The 16,092-nt window shown below is 42.9% G+C and overlaps 1 protein-coding gene across 1 annotated transcript in view; it reads right to left on the bottom strand.

Annotated features, from left to right (window-relative positions):
• grin2da (glutamate receptor, ionotropic, N-methyl D-aspartate 2D, a) overlaps nucleotides 1-16,092 on the bottom strand; it is a 177,988-nt gene that overhangs the window by 57,524 nt on the left and 104,372 nt on the right. Inside the window, exon 7 of the mRNA XM_031876479.1 lies at nucleotides 3,897-4,011. Coding sequence (XP_031732339.1) covers nucleotides 3,897-4,011 — 115 coding nt within the window. The remainder of the gene's footprint in view (nucleotides 1-3,896; nucleotides 4,012-16,092) is intronic.

The following is a 16,092-nucleotide window of genomic DNA, read 5'->3' as shown; positions in this document are numbered from 1 at the left end:
TCCTTGGCGCAAAGGCAACACGTATACTTTGCCAAATGAATGGATTGCAATTAACGCATGAAAAGGAGAAAACTGCACTCAGCTGCAAAACTTTATTGGCATGTTTGTGTTGTAATATCATAAGAATATTATCTTTTGTGAATCGGACCTTGAGCGATTGCTTCTGTGGTGCTGTCATCAGCTGAAATCAATTCTGTGTAAATTTGCTTTGTCAGTTGGTTGGGAGTGAGGACAGGAAGTCAGTTTTAAAGCCTTGTTTTTTGTGAAGTACCTGCTGAATTATTGTAATAGTATCAATTAACAACTCTTCCTGCAGATATATTGTTATTATTCTGTGTTGTGAGGCTGTACAATTCCTATGACGCTTTTAAACTGAACTGGAATGGGATTCAGCTTTGTGTGATTTAGGATTCCAGCTCTTCTGTCATGTTGCTTATAAAGGTAATGAGGCTGTCTTGTCGTATTCACTCATTGATCCACTGTATACCTCCTTGTTTACGCTTTGGCTCGAAGAACAAACAAATGTAAGATGACTTGCTTTACATCACATAAAACCTTCAGAAAACTCACAGGGTGAGATGCTCACAAAGTGTGAAAAAAGGCTCAGCTGGCAGCAAAACAACAAAAATAAAACAACAAAAGATTGCAATATAATCTGCACTGAGATTATATTGAAGCACAAATACACATAATAACAATGACATGATTTGATGCAGAAAAGAAATCCCATAAATTACTGAAAACAACATCAAATGATACTTACGTAGGTTAAGAGTTGGAAATGTATCTAAAAAGGTACATATCTTGTTTTTGTAATGTTTTGCACGCGTTTGAACTGCCCTCGTGCTTTTTACACATCATGCATCATGCATCATGCATGATGCATTTAGCAAAGCATCACCAATCATGCATCCATAAGCACATACATGTGTAGATAATTTGATATTGAAGATGCAATATATTCATGTCACTAAAAAAATCCAAGAAATTCCACATAAATGATTCACTTTTCGTGTTGCTTGAAGTTTGAGGTGCAGCCAGAAAGTCAGAAACAGGTTAATTGCAAAACCTGCTTGGTAATTACAAAAGTTTACAGAATATATATTCTTTGCTCAAAAGCAGGAACAAATATCTCTCTACAAATGTAGACCCGGATCTCTACTGCTCTACTGCCGGCTCTTGTTCGTCTGCCCCAAGGTTGCTGTGCTTGGCAAATATACTCCATGATTCAGTTCAGGAGAGGTTAATTCAGCCTGGGACACCGGGTTGTTTAGACAATTGTAGCTGGAGAGAGCCACTAGGCAGTTACGGTCAAGTACTGGTCTCTGAGGGAGTTGTATTGACACTGTTTGTCCTTTGCCATTATGTGTCAGGTCTAAGCCCTCAAACAACAGTCACCTTAAGGATCCTTCAAATCTTTGCCTGGAAATAACCGACACGATGGACTCAAATTTATGCTCAAACTGCAGTCCCTTAGTTGAAGAGTCATTGCCAGCCAACATTCATTCATTCATTATCCAAACCGCTTATCCTGTTCAGGGTCGCGGGGTGCTGGAGCCGATCCCAGCTGACATTGGGCGAAGGCAGGTACACCCTGGACAGGTCGCCAGCAGGGCACATATAGAGACAGACAAACATTCACGCTCACATTCGGGCAATTTCGAGTCTCCAAATAACCTGAGCTGCATGTCTTTGGACTGTGGGAGGAGGCCGGAGAACCCGGAGGGAACCCACGCTGCAACAGGGAGAACATGCAAACTCCACACAGAAGGACCACCCGGGATCGGGGATCGAACCCAGGCCCCTCTTGCTGTGAGGTGATAGTGCTAGCCACTACACCACCGTGCAGCCTCACCTGATCATCTGATACAACAGACCAGCACAGGAGTCGTCCTTTGAGAGCGGCAGTGCAAACTAAATCCGTATCTGTCAGTTTTTCTGTCGGCTGCAGACAGTTTTTCTTCCTCTATCTTTTCCAAACTCCGTGGAGTACAGTAACCTGTCTCCTCTGTCAGGATCTCAGCCTTCATTCACTAAAAATCCAATACTGTAATGGTGAGACGGTTCTATCGTTCCCACGGATGGAGCAGTGCTTCAGCTTGCTGCTTCTCGTAATGCTCTGCTCATCTGCAATGTTAACTACTGTCAGAAGAAGATCAGAAGAAGATCAGGCTGGATGTGTTGAACTCAAACACCATAGGCAGACAGACGGAGGCACAGACTATTTAAAAACATGAATAAAATAACTCAATCTCCAAAACCAAATGCTCCTTGTTCAGCAATCAAATGATAAGAGGCAGCGCTTGTATTTTTCACAGGTGCTGCCTACTTCTCAGCTTTTAAACAAAGTATTGTCTGTAACATTATTCACCCTGATCGGAATCTTGCTTTGAGGCTTGTTGTCTTCTGCAAAACAAGATTGTGTTGAGTTTCAGATTCTATCATGCATGATGATAGTTTAAACTCCACCATTCAGTCCAAGGTTTTTAAGATGCAAATCACCAACAGTAAGTCAGAATTTAGTGGAAATGTTCAGAGGGAGAAACATTATGCGGCACTGTCAAGTTAATGTGTTTTATCATGAATGTTGACAACTGAAAAAGGGGGATTTAGAGGCCAGCGCAGATCAAAGAGTCACATGTGACTCAGAAGGATTGAAACTGCTGGCAGAAGAAGGCGAAATGAGACTCCACAAATGACAGATTTGACATAAAAGTGTTGAACCGTTGATGTTTAATGTTGCTATGATGATACTTCCTCCAATGTCTCATTCCTCACCAGGCAGTAACCTCCACTTCTGAAAAGTGAAGCCAATGCGGAAGTGTCTAAAACTTGCATTCTTTCTAATGGCCATCAGGGGGCGACCCCTCTGATTGATTGGCGACTACGTCCACTTCTTATATACACAGAAAAGAGCACTATGGCAGTACCTGATTGGTCATCTTATTCCCAAACCATTAGCATTCATCTATACAGTATTTCTATAACAGCTTTAACTCATAAGGGAAAGTTTTTCATTTGTTGTTGGAGCCAGGCTGGCAGTGCAATTTAACTCAACTGGATGAACACCAAACCATTAAACCCAATAAGGAGCACACAGTGGACAGTGGTGTCTATGTGCTTTTGGCCTCATTGTGTGCGTTGTAATTCAGTCTGCTAAGGCAGCTGTAGACCGTACAGAAATCCTGCTCATAGCATTTTATGACATAAGATACTTATTTCTTAAATCTTACTGAACGCAATCTAATCGGAATCCTTCATTTGTCAATGGGGCGGAGCTAAAATACACAGTACTGCACCTTTCAGAGGAAGTTTAGCTTTGAGGGAAGGTGAAGAAGTGCAAACACTTTGAAATCCAAGGACTCACACTGATGCTGCACCGTTAGAGAAATGTGTTTCCTCTCTTTCAAAGGTTGATTTTTCCTTTTTCGTTATCGTCCTTCGAATGGGGTGGGCGCTTGAGTTTGCACTCGCCTGTAAACATATTGTGCCGTAAAAGGTCAGGAGCAAATGGAACACAGCGGGACAGAACAAAGAGGTTTACTTGTTTTTCTCAGGTCAAAGAGAGTCTCAAGGAATTGAAAGTGCCCTCTGCGGGCAGACCTCGGATTTGGTGCTATTACTGTAAAACTGCTGCACATGGCCCCCGATGGGGACGATATTGAACTGTGAGTTAGCGCTGGCTAACAAGGCCAACAAACGAAAGAGTGGAGGGAGAGGAGGAGGAGAGAGGGGAGGGGGGGCTTCGGGGAGCCCTAATGAGATCTGGGAGAGACAGTGAGACAGCAGAAAGGTGAAACTGACTCAGCGTGTCTGATGGGCCGTGAAATTGCGGTTAGCTTGTCTAGCCGCCGCGCTACTATAATTAGCGCCAACTTGCACAGCTGTGTACTGACCTCCTCCCAGCCTCTCCCACTGGTGTAGGAGATGACATCGAGCAGCGGGTTGGACAGGTAGCCGTCGCTGTTGAAGGAATAATCCCGCCCACCGATGGATATGTTGGTGAAGTACCTGTGAGAGGAGACAGGAGGACACAGAGGGGAAATAAGAAATAGGATTCCCGGAGTCCGAGCATGAGGCAAAGGATTTAGATGCAGCGGTATTGCAATGTGGTTATCAAGGCCCGATGTCCCAAAACAGTAATCCCCTGTGGTTAAGTAAACTATATTCAATTAGTCATTTTTCTAAAAGAGATTTCTCATATTCTTAAGGTGTGTATTTGAAATTCTGTTTTTCTCTAAAAAGAACGCTAGAGAAAAGACATCATGCAATTTGTGTCCTTGTGAAGTTTTCTTGTGGAAAAAAAAGGAGAAATCAAATAAGAAAAGAGAAAAGAAAATCAAGTAAAGTAATCAAAGCTGCGGAGGTATAGCCGAGAACTCTACTGCAGGGATTATGTGCTAAAGAGAAACACGCTTCTGTTGATGTGAGAAGAAATCACATTGTTGAGGTGTAGAGACCAGGAAGGGAGGAGGGGGAGAAACAAAGAGAGGGGGCGACTCAGGGAGGAAGAGACGACGTGAAGCGCAGAATTTCGCCAAAATGTTTCCCCGTATTCAGCTGCTTTCTTGTCTCACACAGCAGCGGGAGGTTTGCAGAGAAGAGAGAGGGAGTGTACGGGGGGGGGGGTGAACATTGGAGGACAAATAATTGGGAATACTTTTAATACCAGAAAGACAAAAAGCAAAGAGCGCTGGTGTGAAGTAGAGATAATGCGACAGGGAGAGATGGAGCTTTTACCTTTGATGCTTTATAATAAAATATCTGCCTCAAAAGCATTTGGATAAAAAGCACATCAAAGCTTCTTAATGAAACCATCACAAACCTACGGGCTACCTCGCTGAAGGAAAACCTCACCAGCATCTCAAATCACTTAATAATCAACTGCAACCGGACTTCAAAACAGCCGAAATCTGTTCAAAAACAGAAATATACTGTAATAACTACTGTGAGTAAGCAGTAAGAGCACACCGTACTCTACATATTCTAATCAAACACATTTTCTCTTCTGAAAATAATTAATTTCACATCCCTGACGTTAAAAACAAATTAATCTGCACAGGAAGTGGTGTGACTCAGGTATATGCTGCAGTGATTTAATTAAAATGAAGAGAAGAAGAGTCTCCCAACCAGAAAGTGTATCAAAACGAAATATCACAAAAAAGATCACAAACAAAACCACCACAGCGAGTCCCAACCCCAAAGACATGCTAGTGTGTTACATTGTTAGTAAACTGTCTATTCCAGTCATTGGATTGTAATCTGAGGCGGCAACCAGCAATCATTTCCATTATCGACAAGCAAATAGTGTCCACTTACTACTTCTTACACAGTCTACGATCTGTGACGCGTGTTGGTTCACATATCACCCAGCTTCATTTGATCACTGAAGATACTGAGATGAGGGTTACAAGCTCCGTTCATCGTGCTCCTAAAGTTCAAAGATGAATTTCAATTGTTGAAAAGTTGAATGCAAAAAAATTGTGGATTCACAATTTTACAGAACATCTTTTTATTGCTCGTTTCTCCCAACCCAAAGCCCAAAGCCCAAAGTATTCAACATACAATGCAGAGAAAATAGGCAATCCAATCATATTTTTTTGAATAATAATATATCTTCCTCCAAAAAGTCAAAACCAGAATAAGGGACAATGTATAGGATTTGGTGGCATCTAGCATTGTGGTTACAGTTTGCAACCAACTGGATATCCCTCCGCTCACTCCTCCCTCTCCAAGGCTGCAGCAACGAGGTCATCTTTACCATAAGAACACTACTTCAGACCACGGCTTTGCATCCTGCGGTTCTCGTTACTGCAGTTTTACAGGCATGTCGGAGAACTACTGAGGCCTTCAGGTAAAGTAAAACAGGAAATGTCCTCACCGGAGCCAGTGTTTGGTTGGTCCGTTCTGGGCTACTGTAGTGTAGAAACATGGCGGTGGCCGACTCATTCTAAGCTAATGACAAAATTCAGTTTCAAGTAGTGTTTTTATGAATATTACTTTCCATCCCTGCTAATAGATCCCCCTAAATCCTACACACACTGGCCCTTTAATGTTCCAGTATGTCTTAAATAAATGAGGCAAAAGGAAGAAGGTTTTTTACATATTCGGCGTGGATACAGTCGAGCCTGCTGTCGTAACCTTGTACTGCATCATAACAGCCTGCTGATCTCTCTGCACTATCTCGTTGTCCTTTGCGTGGCTTCAGTGAGCGATTCAAACGGGAATAAGGACGAAAAGGACAAACGCCCTCAGAATCCGCTTGAGGAATGTTTTCAGATGCTGTTAGATGATCTGACATGTTCTGAGGCGCTTATGACTGAAATTGCTGTGACCAGACTTCACCGTCACACAGTGTGCATTCCAGCACAACGTAGAAACAACCTCATCTAGTTACCATTATGAGTTGGGCCCATAATCCTTAGTGGTCCACAATGGGATTTCTTGGTTCAAAGTGTAACACATCCCTCCAGTCATATGTTGACATTGGGTTATGTATGAAACGCAGCAGGAGTAGAAATAATGGAAATAAAACAGCATTAGAAAGCAGCTTACAGAAGCTAGAAATCAGGATGTCATATGAATATCCCAGCTATAATATTCTGCTTCCTAATAATGACAGTATGAGCTCATCCCTGCTATTGTTGAGTAAATGGGATTCAGCTCCTATAGGTGCAGCTGACTGAAGAGTCACAATCTGTACTGCATATTTGATTCACTTTGGCTTCATTTCCCAAAGGGCAAGAAACGGTCAGTTCACTAATTGGTTGCGGAAAAAAAACCTCCTCATGGTAATGTAGTGAAAGACAGATTATTCACTGCATTGTTGATGTGCATTAGATTCAGGAAAGAGAAAATGCATGAAGCTGGACTTGAATAGCTACTGCTGTTTGTCATTACACACAACATCATCCAGCAGAGATTCAGAGGCTGAATGGGAAACGCATACAAGCAGAGCACAAACAGGGAGGTTTTAATATAGTATTATCCGACCACATAAACGTAATGTGGTGCTTTTCAGCAGCCTCCTTCAAACCAACATCCATCACGTGTTGTGGTAGGTGAGCGGTGCAACGATAAACACCTCAGAGCAATATGGGAATATCAGTGCAAGTTATCATTTTGGGCTGCAGCAGCTGGAATACACATTCAACACCACACGCCGTGCAATCTTTAAGAGCACTTTGACACAAAACAAAGGTACTTGCATCTGTGCCTCAGATTTCATGTCAGCCTATTCCGTGACTGGAAAGTGTTTGGCCTCCCTGGCAGAAGTTTTGTAACAGGGCACCTCTAACCTGCCACTGTACCCACGAGCACCTGATGTTAACCGACATCTGGGTGGTCCCTGAGGAATTTCTCCTTCACCTAGTTTCACCTCTATATAAAGAAAGAGGCAGAAGTCGGACGTGTCTCCGTCCCTTCTGCCGGGCAGTGCCCCTCTGCAGCCGAGTGCAATCCTCCCTTCTTTTTTTCCCCCGCTCTCCTCCTCCATCCTTTATTCTTCCTCTCTCTGCCTCTGCTTCATTCCTTCCGCCCCGACGATCTTCTATTCTCTTGATTTTCTCAGGCGGAGGGGTACAGTACAGTGCAAAGCACCAGCCAAATCAGAGGTGACAGCAGCGAGGAAGTGGGGAGGAGGCGCAGAGAGCAAAAGAGCAAGAAGGAAGGTGAAGAGAGAGAGAGAGAGAGAGAGAAACTGCCAGGAAGAGACAGTGAGGGAAACAGAGAGACAAAAAGATGGATGCAGACAGAGAGAGAAGCACCGAAACATGAGCTGGGAAGCTTCAAACAGGTTCTCCGCTTGCTCGGACCCCCGCTCTTCTTCACACTCAACCTTAAGTTTGATCAAAATTTGCACGCCTCCTCATTCCATACGCGTCAAACACTGCAGCTGGGTCAGCGCTCCTCGGCGTCTGACGCCGACGCACGGAGGCATCGTTTGGGTTTGCAACTAGCTTCGGTGTTGACACACCCACGTCCTTACAGGCTCAGAGCGACTGACGTAGTGTGAAGTGTGAGATGGTCCACACAAGCTGGGGGTGTCGTTGGTCAAGTTCATGTCAAACCCAGTTCTTTCCCTAAATCTAATCAAGCAGGTTTTTTGCCTCAACTTAAACTTCCTGTAAAGAGGAAAAGTATATTTTGAAATAAACACTATGAATTGGAAACTGTCACGCTGTCCCTGACAGGTCCAAAACTGACCCTAAAGGGCTCGTTGTTTGAAGCTTAGGATCACTCACCAAGTGTCACTATTTGATGCATTAACATGAGAATGTGTTGAATAATGTGATTAAATCTATTCACACAGACGGACAGAAATATAAACACCTGGCAAAGTATTCAATACCTCGTCAGTAGTCCCTATGGATAGATAAAAGTGACATTAAACGCCTCTATTTTCAGTTTATTTACCAAGAAAATGACGCTTTTTACACCGGGCGACTTAAGTTAATGCTTTGACTGCTTTTAGGTCCCGAAAAAAAGTGCTTTTTAAAGTTTCTCAGTAGATCGATATAAAAAGCAACGTTTTGTTTGTCTCCGCTAAATCGGCTGAAAATAGAGGCGTTTATTGGCACATTCGGCTTTCCATCAGTCCCTGCTACTATATGTGTCTCACATTTTGCCATTATGACACAAACAAAGACTCAAAGTGAGGAATACATCAGGTATCCTGTCACTGCCGGTAATCACCTGCTCCTCTCAGGTTGTGTTGTTCTCGTTTCCAGTTATCACTTCCTGTTTTATTTTGGTACACTCACCTTGGTCTCTTCTCTCAGATACTTTACTTCCTGCCCTTTTGTGTTTCCCGCCCTGATTGTTTTCACCTGTCCCTCGTTGTTCCTTTCAGCGAGTGTTCCAGCTCTTTTGTTCCCACTGTTTTTCAGACCAATCCTTTATTTTTTTTGGATACTTTGTTTTTATCTGGGCAGACTTCCAGTGCACTGAATCCCTGCTGCCCAGTACAGACTTCTCATTGTACCTGCTCTGTGTTTTCGAGTCTTTTATTTTTAGTCCTTTTGTCTGTTTGCACCAACCGTGATCGCTTTGCGAAGGAAGCAACTCATTACACGGTCAGATTGGCAAACTCCTCCTGTCACTATGATATTAATATTACACTAAAACTATGAGAATGTACCATCTTTTCCACATAGCTAATTACTACCAGATGATATAAACATATTCATGGACAAATCAAGGACTCACTGAATATATATACAGTATATATAGGGTACACATATGTGCAAAAGATAGATGAACAACCTTTCACAGGTTGAAAGACTTCCATAAGCTGAATAAAAGGTCAAATGCCTACTTTTCACTTGCACCAGTCATTAAAAACTGGCATTAATTTCATTGGAAATGTCACAATATGACTGTAAATTTCCCCTGAAAACTGGGAATGAAGGGAGAGTGAGGGAGGAGTATGGGAGAGTGAGGGAGGAGTATGGGTGAGTGAGGGAGGAGTATGGGAGAGTGAGGGAGGAGTATGGGTGAGAGAGAGAGGGCAGCAGAAGGTTTGCTCAGTGGGAGACGTTGCTCTCCATCTGTATTATACCTGCACAACAGCAGAGCTGAGACAGAGCCTGATTTAATCAATGAATTCATTACTGGGACACGTGACAGCCGCGCATCAAACAGGAGGTGTTGGGGGGGGAAGTTCCCTGAGGAATCAGCGGTTTCATTACTCTACAGACTGAGAAAGAAGAAGAGAGGAGAAGAAAAGAATAGATTTCAGGTGAAGATGAAACGATAAAGGAAGAGAAGAGGCAAGAGAGGCTTTAAACCAGAGAGAGAGAGAAATGCGGGGGTTTGATAGCAGCGATTCAGGGATATAATGGATGGTAAAACTCAGCTCACCTCCGGTTAATCCACCTTTTCATTCACAGGAATAAGGTGTTACCCAGACCCCCATCTGCTCAAGCTCGCAGAAGTCACAAAAAGCCGAGTTAACAAGGTGTGTGGAGATCTAGAGGCGGTTCGTTTGAGTCGTTCAGTTTGATGCGGCCCTGTCTCCTAAACATTACAACAAAACTCCATTAGGAACTACATTTTTAGGGAAGCATATAATTACTTATCTAAATGACCCGGATAAGTAAATGAGACCATCGGTGGCTTTTCCTTAATATCCATACATCTATACATGTACATGTACATTGCTTTATGCATGGACAGTGGTCTCTCAGTGGTTTCACACTGGACACGAGCAGCGGCCTCCCTAGTGAATATATGACGCTTGAGAAGTACAGCGCAGCACAACTACCAGCTGCTGCTGGAAAGAGCTGAAGTGATCGGCCCATGAATGTGTCATCAAACCAAAACTATGAATTAAAGAGGCGAAAAGGAGTCGCAAAGTTAGTGATAGTTTCCACTGGGTTTGTCACAGCGTGTATCATGTGATTCCATGTGAATACATGAATATGAATTAATGAAGCTTGTTATAGCGTTCCATGTGATGATGCTGAGGGTTTCCTGAGGACCTGATGGACACTAAGATGGTGGTTTGTGCCGGCTGGTTGGTCAGTCAGTCTCTGGCATCAGTGAATCTCTCCGAGCTGAATCTCTCACTTGGTGATACGCCTGTTGGTCTCACTGCTCTGCCATTGGCCAGCTCTCCTCTCCGTTGAGTTGTTGTTTTTTCTTTCCTTTTTCTGACCTATCTGAGCCTGGCAACTACAAGTGTGTGTCATGACAGCAGATACTTCAAATAACGCTACAAAATCACACATTTCTTCTGCTTAAATTGATGAATCTATCCAGTATCTTTATCGGTAATTTCAAAATAAAGCTTAGTATTTTAATTCATTAATTTCTACTGGTACTAATGAATTCATATAAGAGCTAGCAACACTGAGCCTGTTTGTTGGCAAAACTAGATGCTGGCCATCATTGGATTCTGTCTTATTAATGTTCTGGACAAACAGACACAAATACAAACAAATAGATCTACGGCCACGGGGAATCCCCTGCACGGTTAATAACGTTTAACGTGTTACTGCTGGTTACATTTCTACAAGATACGCAAGATAGGCAAGATTCTGCCTACCGGAAAGCTTTCTGTGTTACCATGACAACTTCTGAGAGAGAGAGAGAGAGAGAGAGAGAGAGAGAGAGAGAGAGAGAGAGAGATAGATGTTATTTGCAGGAAGCTTTTTTGGGAGAAAAAAATAAAAATGAATGAATAAATAGAGAAATAGAAAGAATAGACGATCACAGAATGACACCTCAAACAGTGTATGTGTGCACTGTAAGCCGAGATGTATTCATATTCAGGAAATATAAGAAGTATATAAGAATAAGAATATAAGAACGGTGTTAAAACGCTAAATAATCTCTTTACATATTTTCAAATACTATATGTTTGAGCTTGACGGGCAAATAAAAGTATTTTTTTATATGGTTCACTGCATTGTCAGTTACTTTTAGAGGGAAAGGTATTCTCTGCATGTTCCTAAGCCCCGTCATGTATGACACGCTGATCCTTTAGAGAGTTAAACAAACAGATGGATGAATGAAAGAAGAAATACATGAACAGAAGCCTTCAGCAGCAACTACTCAATGGAGGGTTTTCATCAGCTCTCTCTGTCTTAGATGATTCATAGTTCACTTTCCATGACAGTGAGTCCCGTACCGCTGGAACTGAAAGCATCTCTGCTCTTACGTAGTGAAAGAACAATGTTTGTATCTCATACTATTGCACCCACACACACATATACAGTGGAGGAGAGGGAGAACAGCCCACGGATGAATCACACAACACCAATGAAAGGCTTGTGACCATGGACAGCAAAGGGAGGGGGCAGCATCACAAAGCTGTAGGGGCTACCCTGACTTCTGTGTGACTCATAGCGTTCTGCAGTGAGGGAGACGGGCAGAGGATCTGTAATGTGCCATTTAACCGGGCTACATGGGGCTCTTTAATATTCATAAATCACTACAAGGTTCGTCGCGGGACATTTTAAGATGCTGTCAAGAGGACTGTCATTCTGCATTTTGAATAAGAAGCCGTCATGAGGGAAGATTTGTGGAGGGGAGCTTTTGAAACAAGTCTGTGCTGCGATGATGCCCGCGTTCCCTCCGATGAAAGTTAGCGGGATAAACATGATGAAAAACGTCATGAATCTCAATTCTCTGGAGTGTTTCTCTGGATGAGCTTGTAAGCAGCATGAATCACACTGAAATATTTTACTGTACTGTTTCGTTTTTTTATTTTATTGGACCGGCTGTCTCAAATTCTGATGACAACTTTGGAGAGTTTGCAACCCTTTACAAAGATGACGGTAGAAAGGCAACAGGAAACAACAGGATGTTTTCATGCTTTGATGAAAAGAACACTATGAAGTAAACTACAAAGTAAAATGTCATTTGTGTATTGTAAAGTCATTTTGACTTGTCACAGAAGGACAAACACAGATGTGAATAATAAAATCAATGGTGGCTGAAATCCAATTAGTTTAAATTGTGCATTCAGGGTTGTTGTCACACTGCCTTGTCTTAAGGCCTTTACACAATGGGGGCGTGGCCAATACAACACAATACAAACAACCTGCGAATACGTCACATCAAAACTGTTCATTCAGGCATACCGATGCGAATTTTAATTCATTGTGTTTTATTATTGAGTGGATTTGAGTTTGGTAAACAGTTGGGCAGTGTCTGTGTCTAGGGCTTTTATTGTGAAAGGTCAATAGGACTAAGTGGATCTGGTGTGTGCTGTCTTTCTCAAGGTTAAAATGAGTAATACAGTTTGACGTCTTGGTTTGGACTATAGACTGTTTACTACGGAGCCTCCGTCTTGTTGTTTATAATGTTCATAAGGTGATTGGTTGATTCCTTTATTTGAAGTATATCCCCCTCGTTTAGAAAACAAACGACACCATTTTATTGCCACTTAATAATAACATTCTGTGTAGAAGTATTCATGACAAACACAACAGTTTAAAACAAATATTTAGATGCGAGAAGAAAAAAATAAAGACAACGGTTTGGATGATAAATATAAAAATATTTTCTTTGTCTGTTTTCCAATGAAAATCCAGCTACACGTGTTAGATTCCTCTTGTTACGTGCATACAGTCATTTCCAAATAAACTTCCGTCTTTACAGGAAACAACAAAACTACTGCGTTAGGTTTAGGGACAGATGGTCGTTTGGGTTGAAGTAACTACCAATGTGCCGTTATGCGACAAATATATCAACGTAGACTTCTCGTTTTACTCTGTTCAACAGCATCCCTGTAACACGTACTGTGTTATGTGGAAGCAGGTAACAAACAAACTAGCATCCTTATGCTGTTTCCAGAGGGCATTGATGGTCAACATGGGGGTAGAAAGAGAGACAGTGTGTCCATGAGAGTTGAGGAGCTCTCTTGCTCTCTGCTTCCTCAGCAAACCCCATCATTTAAAATAGAAGCGTTCTAGTTTCCTACTGGAGGGTCATGCTGACAAACCAACACATGCTTTCATGGCTACCCATTCATTTTTATAAATCCAGAACATTTCAAGGATTTACAAGTGCAGTGTGAGGCTTTACAGCACGATGGATGTTTGGTTTCAGAATCGCAATCCGCTCTTTTGGCCAAGTGTGAGTACACGTAGGAGGGATTTGAACCCCCGGTCTCTGTGGCTTTCATGCGTTTGTGTGGAGAATGTGTTTCCTCGTGCACGGATGTATCCTGTGAGCCCATGAGAGTTGGGCTCTGAAGGTGTGTGACACTGAAATACAATCAGTAAGATGAAGGATGTCGTCAAGATGTAACCTCAGCGCTAGAGCTGTCACTGCTTTATCAAAACGGAGGAGGAGGAGGAGGAGGAGGAGGAGGAGGAAGCAGCGTCCGAGAAATTAAAAGGATGAAAGTAAATGAGAGGATGTAAAGAGATGATTACATTTTTTTTTTAAACGGATGTTGAATGAAAATAATTTGTATCTTGGTCTCTGGTACGTAAAGCAGAACAAAATGTTTTATGCTTTGAAATAGATCCCACTGACAAATAAGATATTGTTCGTTCAGTGGATGCAAAGTCACAAGTATCTGAAATAGCTTGAACATCTGCAGCGTATCAATAAAAACACTGTTCTGTTATATATATTTTTTCTACTGCTCACTTTCTCCAGACGCCTTGTTTCTCCAGACCCTACTCGTCTTTCTCCCAGCGCTCCATCCTTCGTTTCCACTGTCATCCCTCCTCTTTGAATCTCTTCGTTCCTCTCTTTCCTCCATCCGAGTCTCCATCAGTCTCCCCCTTTCGTTCCGTCTCTCGCTCGTCCCAGCGGGGTTGTCATGGTGGTGTGCAGCTTGGCATTACATGTGTTTTCATTAACGCTGTACACGGCCGGAGCTGAACCACAACAAGGCAGCGGAGGCGTCTGAACGCAGCGCTGCCCTGACGGGAACGATCAGGAAGAGAGAGACGGAGAGACTTGGAGAAGGAAGGAAACCATGTAGATATGACAATGATTCAATCAACATCTGTTTATGAACAATGGTTGAAATCACTATGTATAATGTGAAAGTGTTTTGTAAATGTAGAGTTGAAAATGCTCATCAAGTAACTCATCAAGGTGAAGAATGTCTGTCTGTGAGGAAGAGGGAGAGGATGACAAATAAATGTTGGAAGGAGACTGAAGAGAGAGAGAGAGGGAGGATTAAGGGAGTGAGGAGAGATGGAGGTCAATAAAGGGAGGAAGTAAGAAAAGGAGGAAGCTGAGGACAACTAGGAAACAGAGAGACAGACAGGAAACGAGGAGTGATGGAGAGGCAGGAGGAGTGGAGAGATGATTAAAGACAGAGGAGGATGGTGATTGGGGGGGGTGCTGGGTGGAGGAGAGCAGCTATTTCGACATCAAACAGCATCGGGAGGAAGTTAATGTTCTTTTTACAGTTCCATTTGCATCTTCATGAGCAGGAGTGCACGCTCTTGCATTAGACACACATGCACACTAACAACAGACACACACACACACTCACGTTGGCACTTCACTCCTGCCATCACACCGACGCGACTGCCTTCATTAGCACTGAAAGGACAGGTCGCAGCCAGGATACCGGGGGAGTGTTCATGTGTGAGCGTGTTGACAGTTCTGGATGGCAGCGGAAGTCACAGAGCTGGAGGAGAGTCGCTTACCATTTCACTGACAACCCGTAATTTAGCATGCGGCAAAACCGCAGCGAGTCGAGTGCACATCGGGAGCACCTGCTCTTTGCTCTTCGGCTGCAGGTGAGTCGGAGACAGCTGCGTGATCCGTCGCTGATTAAATAAACGTCTCACGCAATGTGATTGTTCGCGACTCCTGGTGGAGAAGACGCCCTCGCGTTCTCCTTCCTCCGCTGGCAGGTCGGAGTCAGCGGCGTGAGGTCGTGGTAATGCTGTGAAGTGATCACGACTGAGAAAGGCTAATTGTGTTTCACTGCCGTGATGAAGGCCGCATGTAGGAGACGACTTTTTGTAAAGAAAGTGAACGGTCTTTTCAAGGCATTTTTAAGAAATGCTCTCTATAACTGATCAGAGAAGAAGAAGAAGGCAGTCTTATGACACCTCCATGTATTTGCTCATACACATTTTGTTTTGTGCATAAAAAGCACTTCATCATTTAGAGGTCCTGGAGCTTTGAGATGGATTGTGGCATGGTAAGAAAAGGTCGTTAAACTCCATTCACTCCGGGGGTCATAACATTGAAAGTGTCACAAGAGTAAGAGAGATAATAATCAAGTGTAGTCTAATCAAGTGTGGTTGTTATGAGGGGATTGTGTGACACGTTTACACTGCCGTCTTGGCCAAGATCCCCTTCTAAAAGAGATGCAAAAACCTGAGTGGATATCATGGCTAAGTTAAAGTTATACAAATAAAAGATGAGGCGCTGTGTCAGACGACACTGTGCTGCCGCAAGAGTTGAGCCGTTAACTTTAATGACCGTTAAAGTTAACGGTCATTTTAAATACTTTTTGTTTGTCAAAACATCCTTTTCAGGGAAGAAAAGGGTGACGGATAGAGTTTTGGTACATAAATTATGCTTTTTTTTTTGGAGATACAGAGGGCCTGCAAAGCCCTCTGTATCTCCACAGAAGGTCCATTTGAATGAATAAGGGGGGGG

The sequence above is a fragment of the Anarrhichthys ocellatus genome, unplaced genomic scaffold, assembly GCF_004355925.1.
Source record: "Anarrhichthys ocellatus isolate YVR2014 unplaced genomic scaffold, GSC_Weel_1.0 scaffold110, whole genome shotgun sequence".
Taxonomy (NCBI): Eukaryota; Metazoa; Chordata; class Actinopteri; order Perciformes; family Anarhichadidae; genus Anarrhichthys; species Anarrhichthys ocellatus.
Note: the sequence above shows the minus strand (reverse complement) of the source record. Positions and strands in the feature narration are given on the sequence as shown.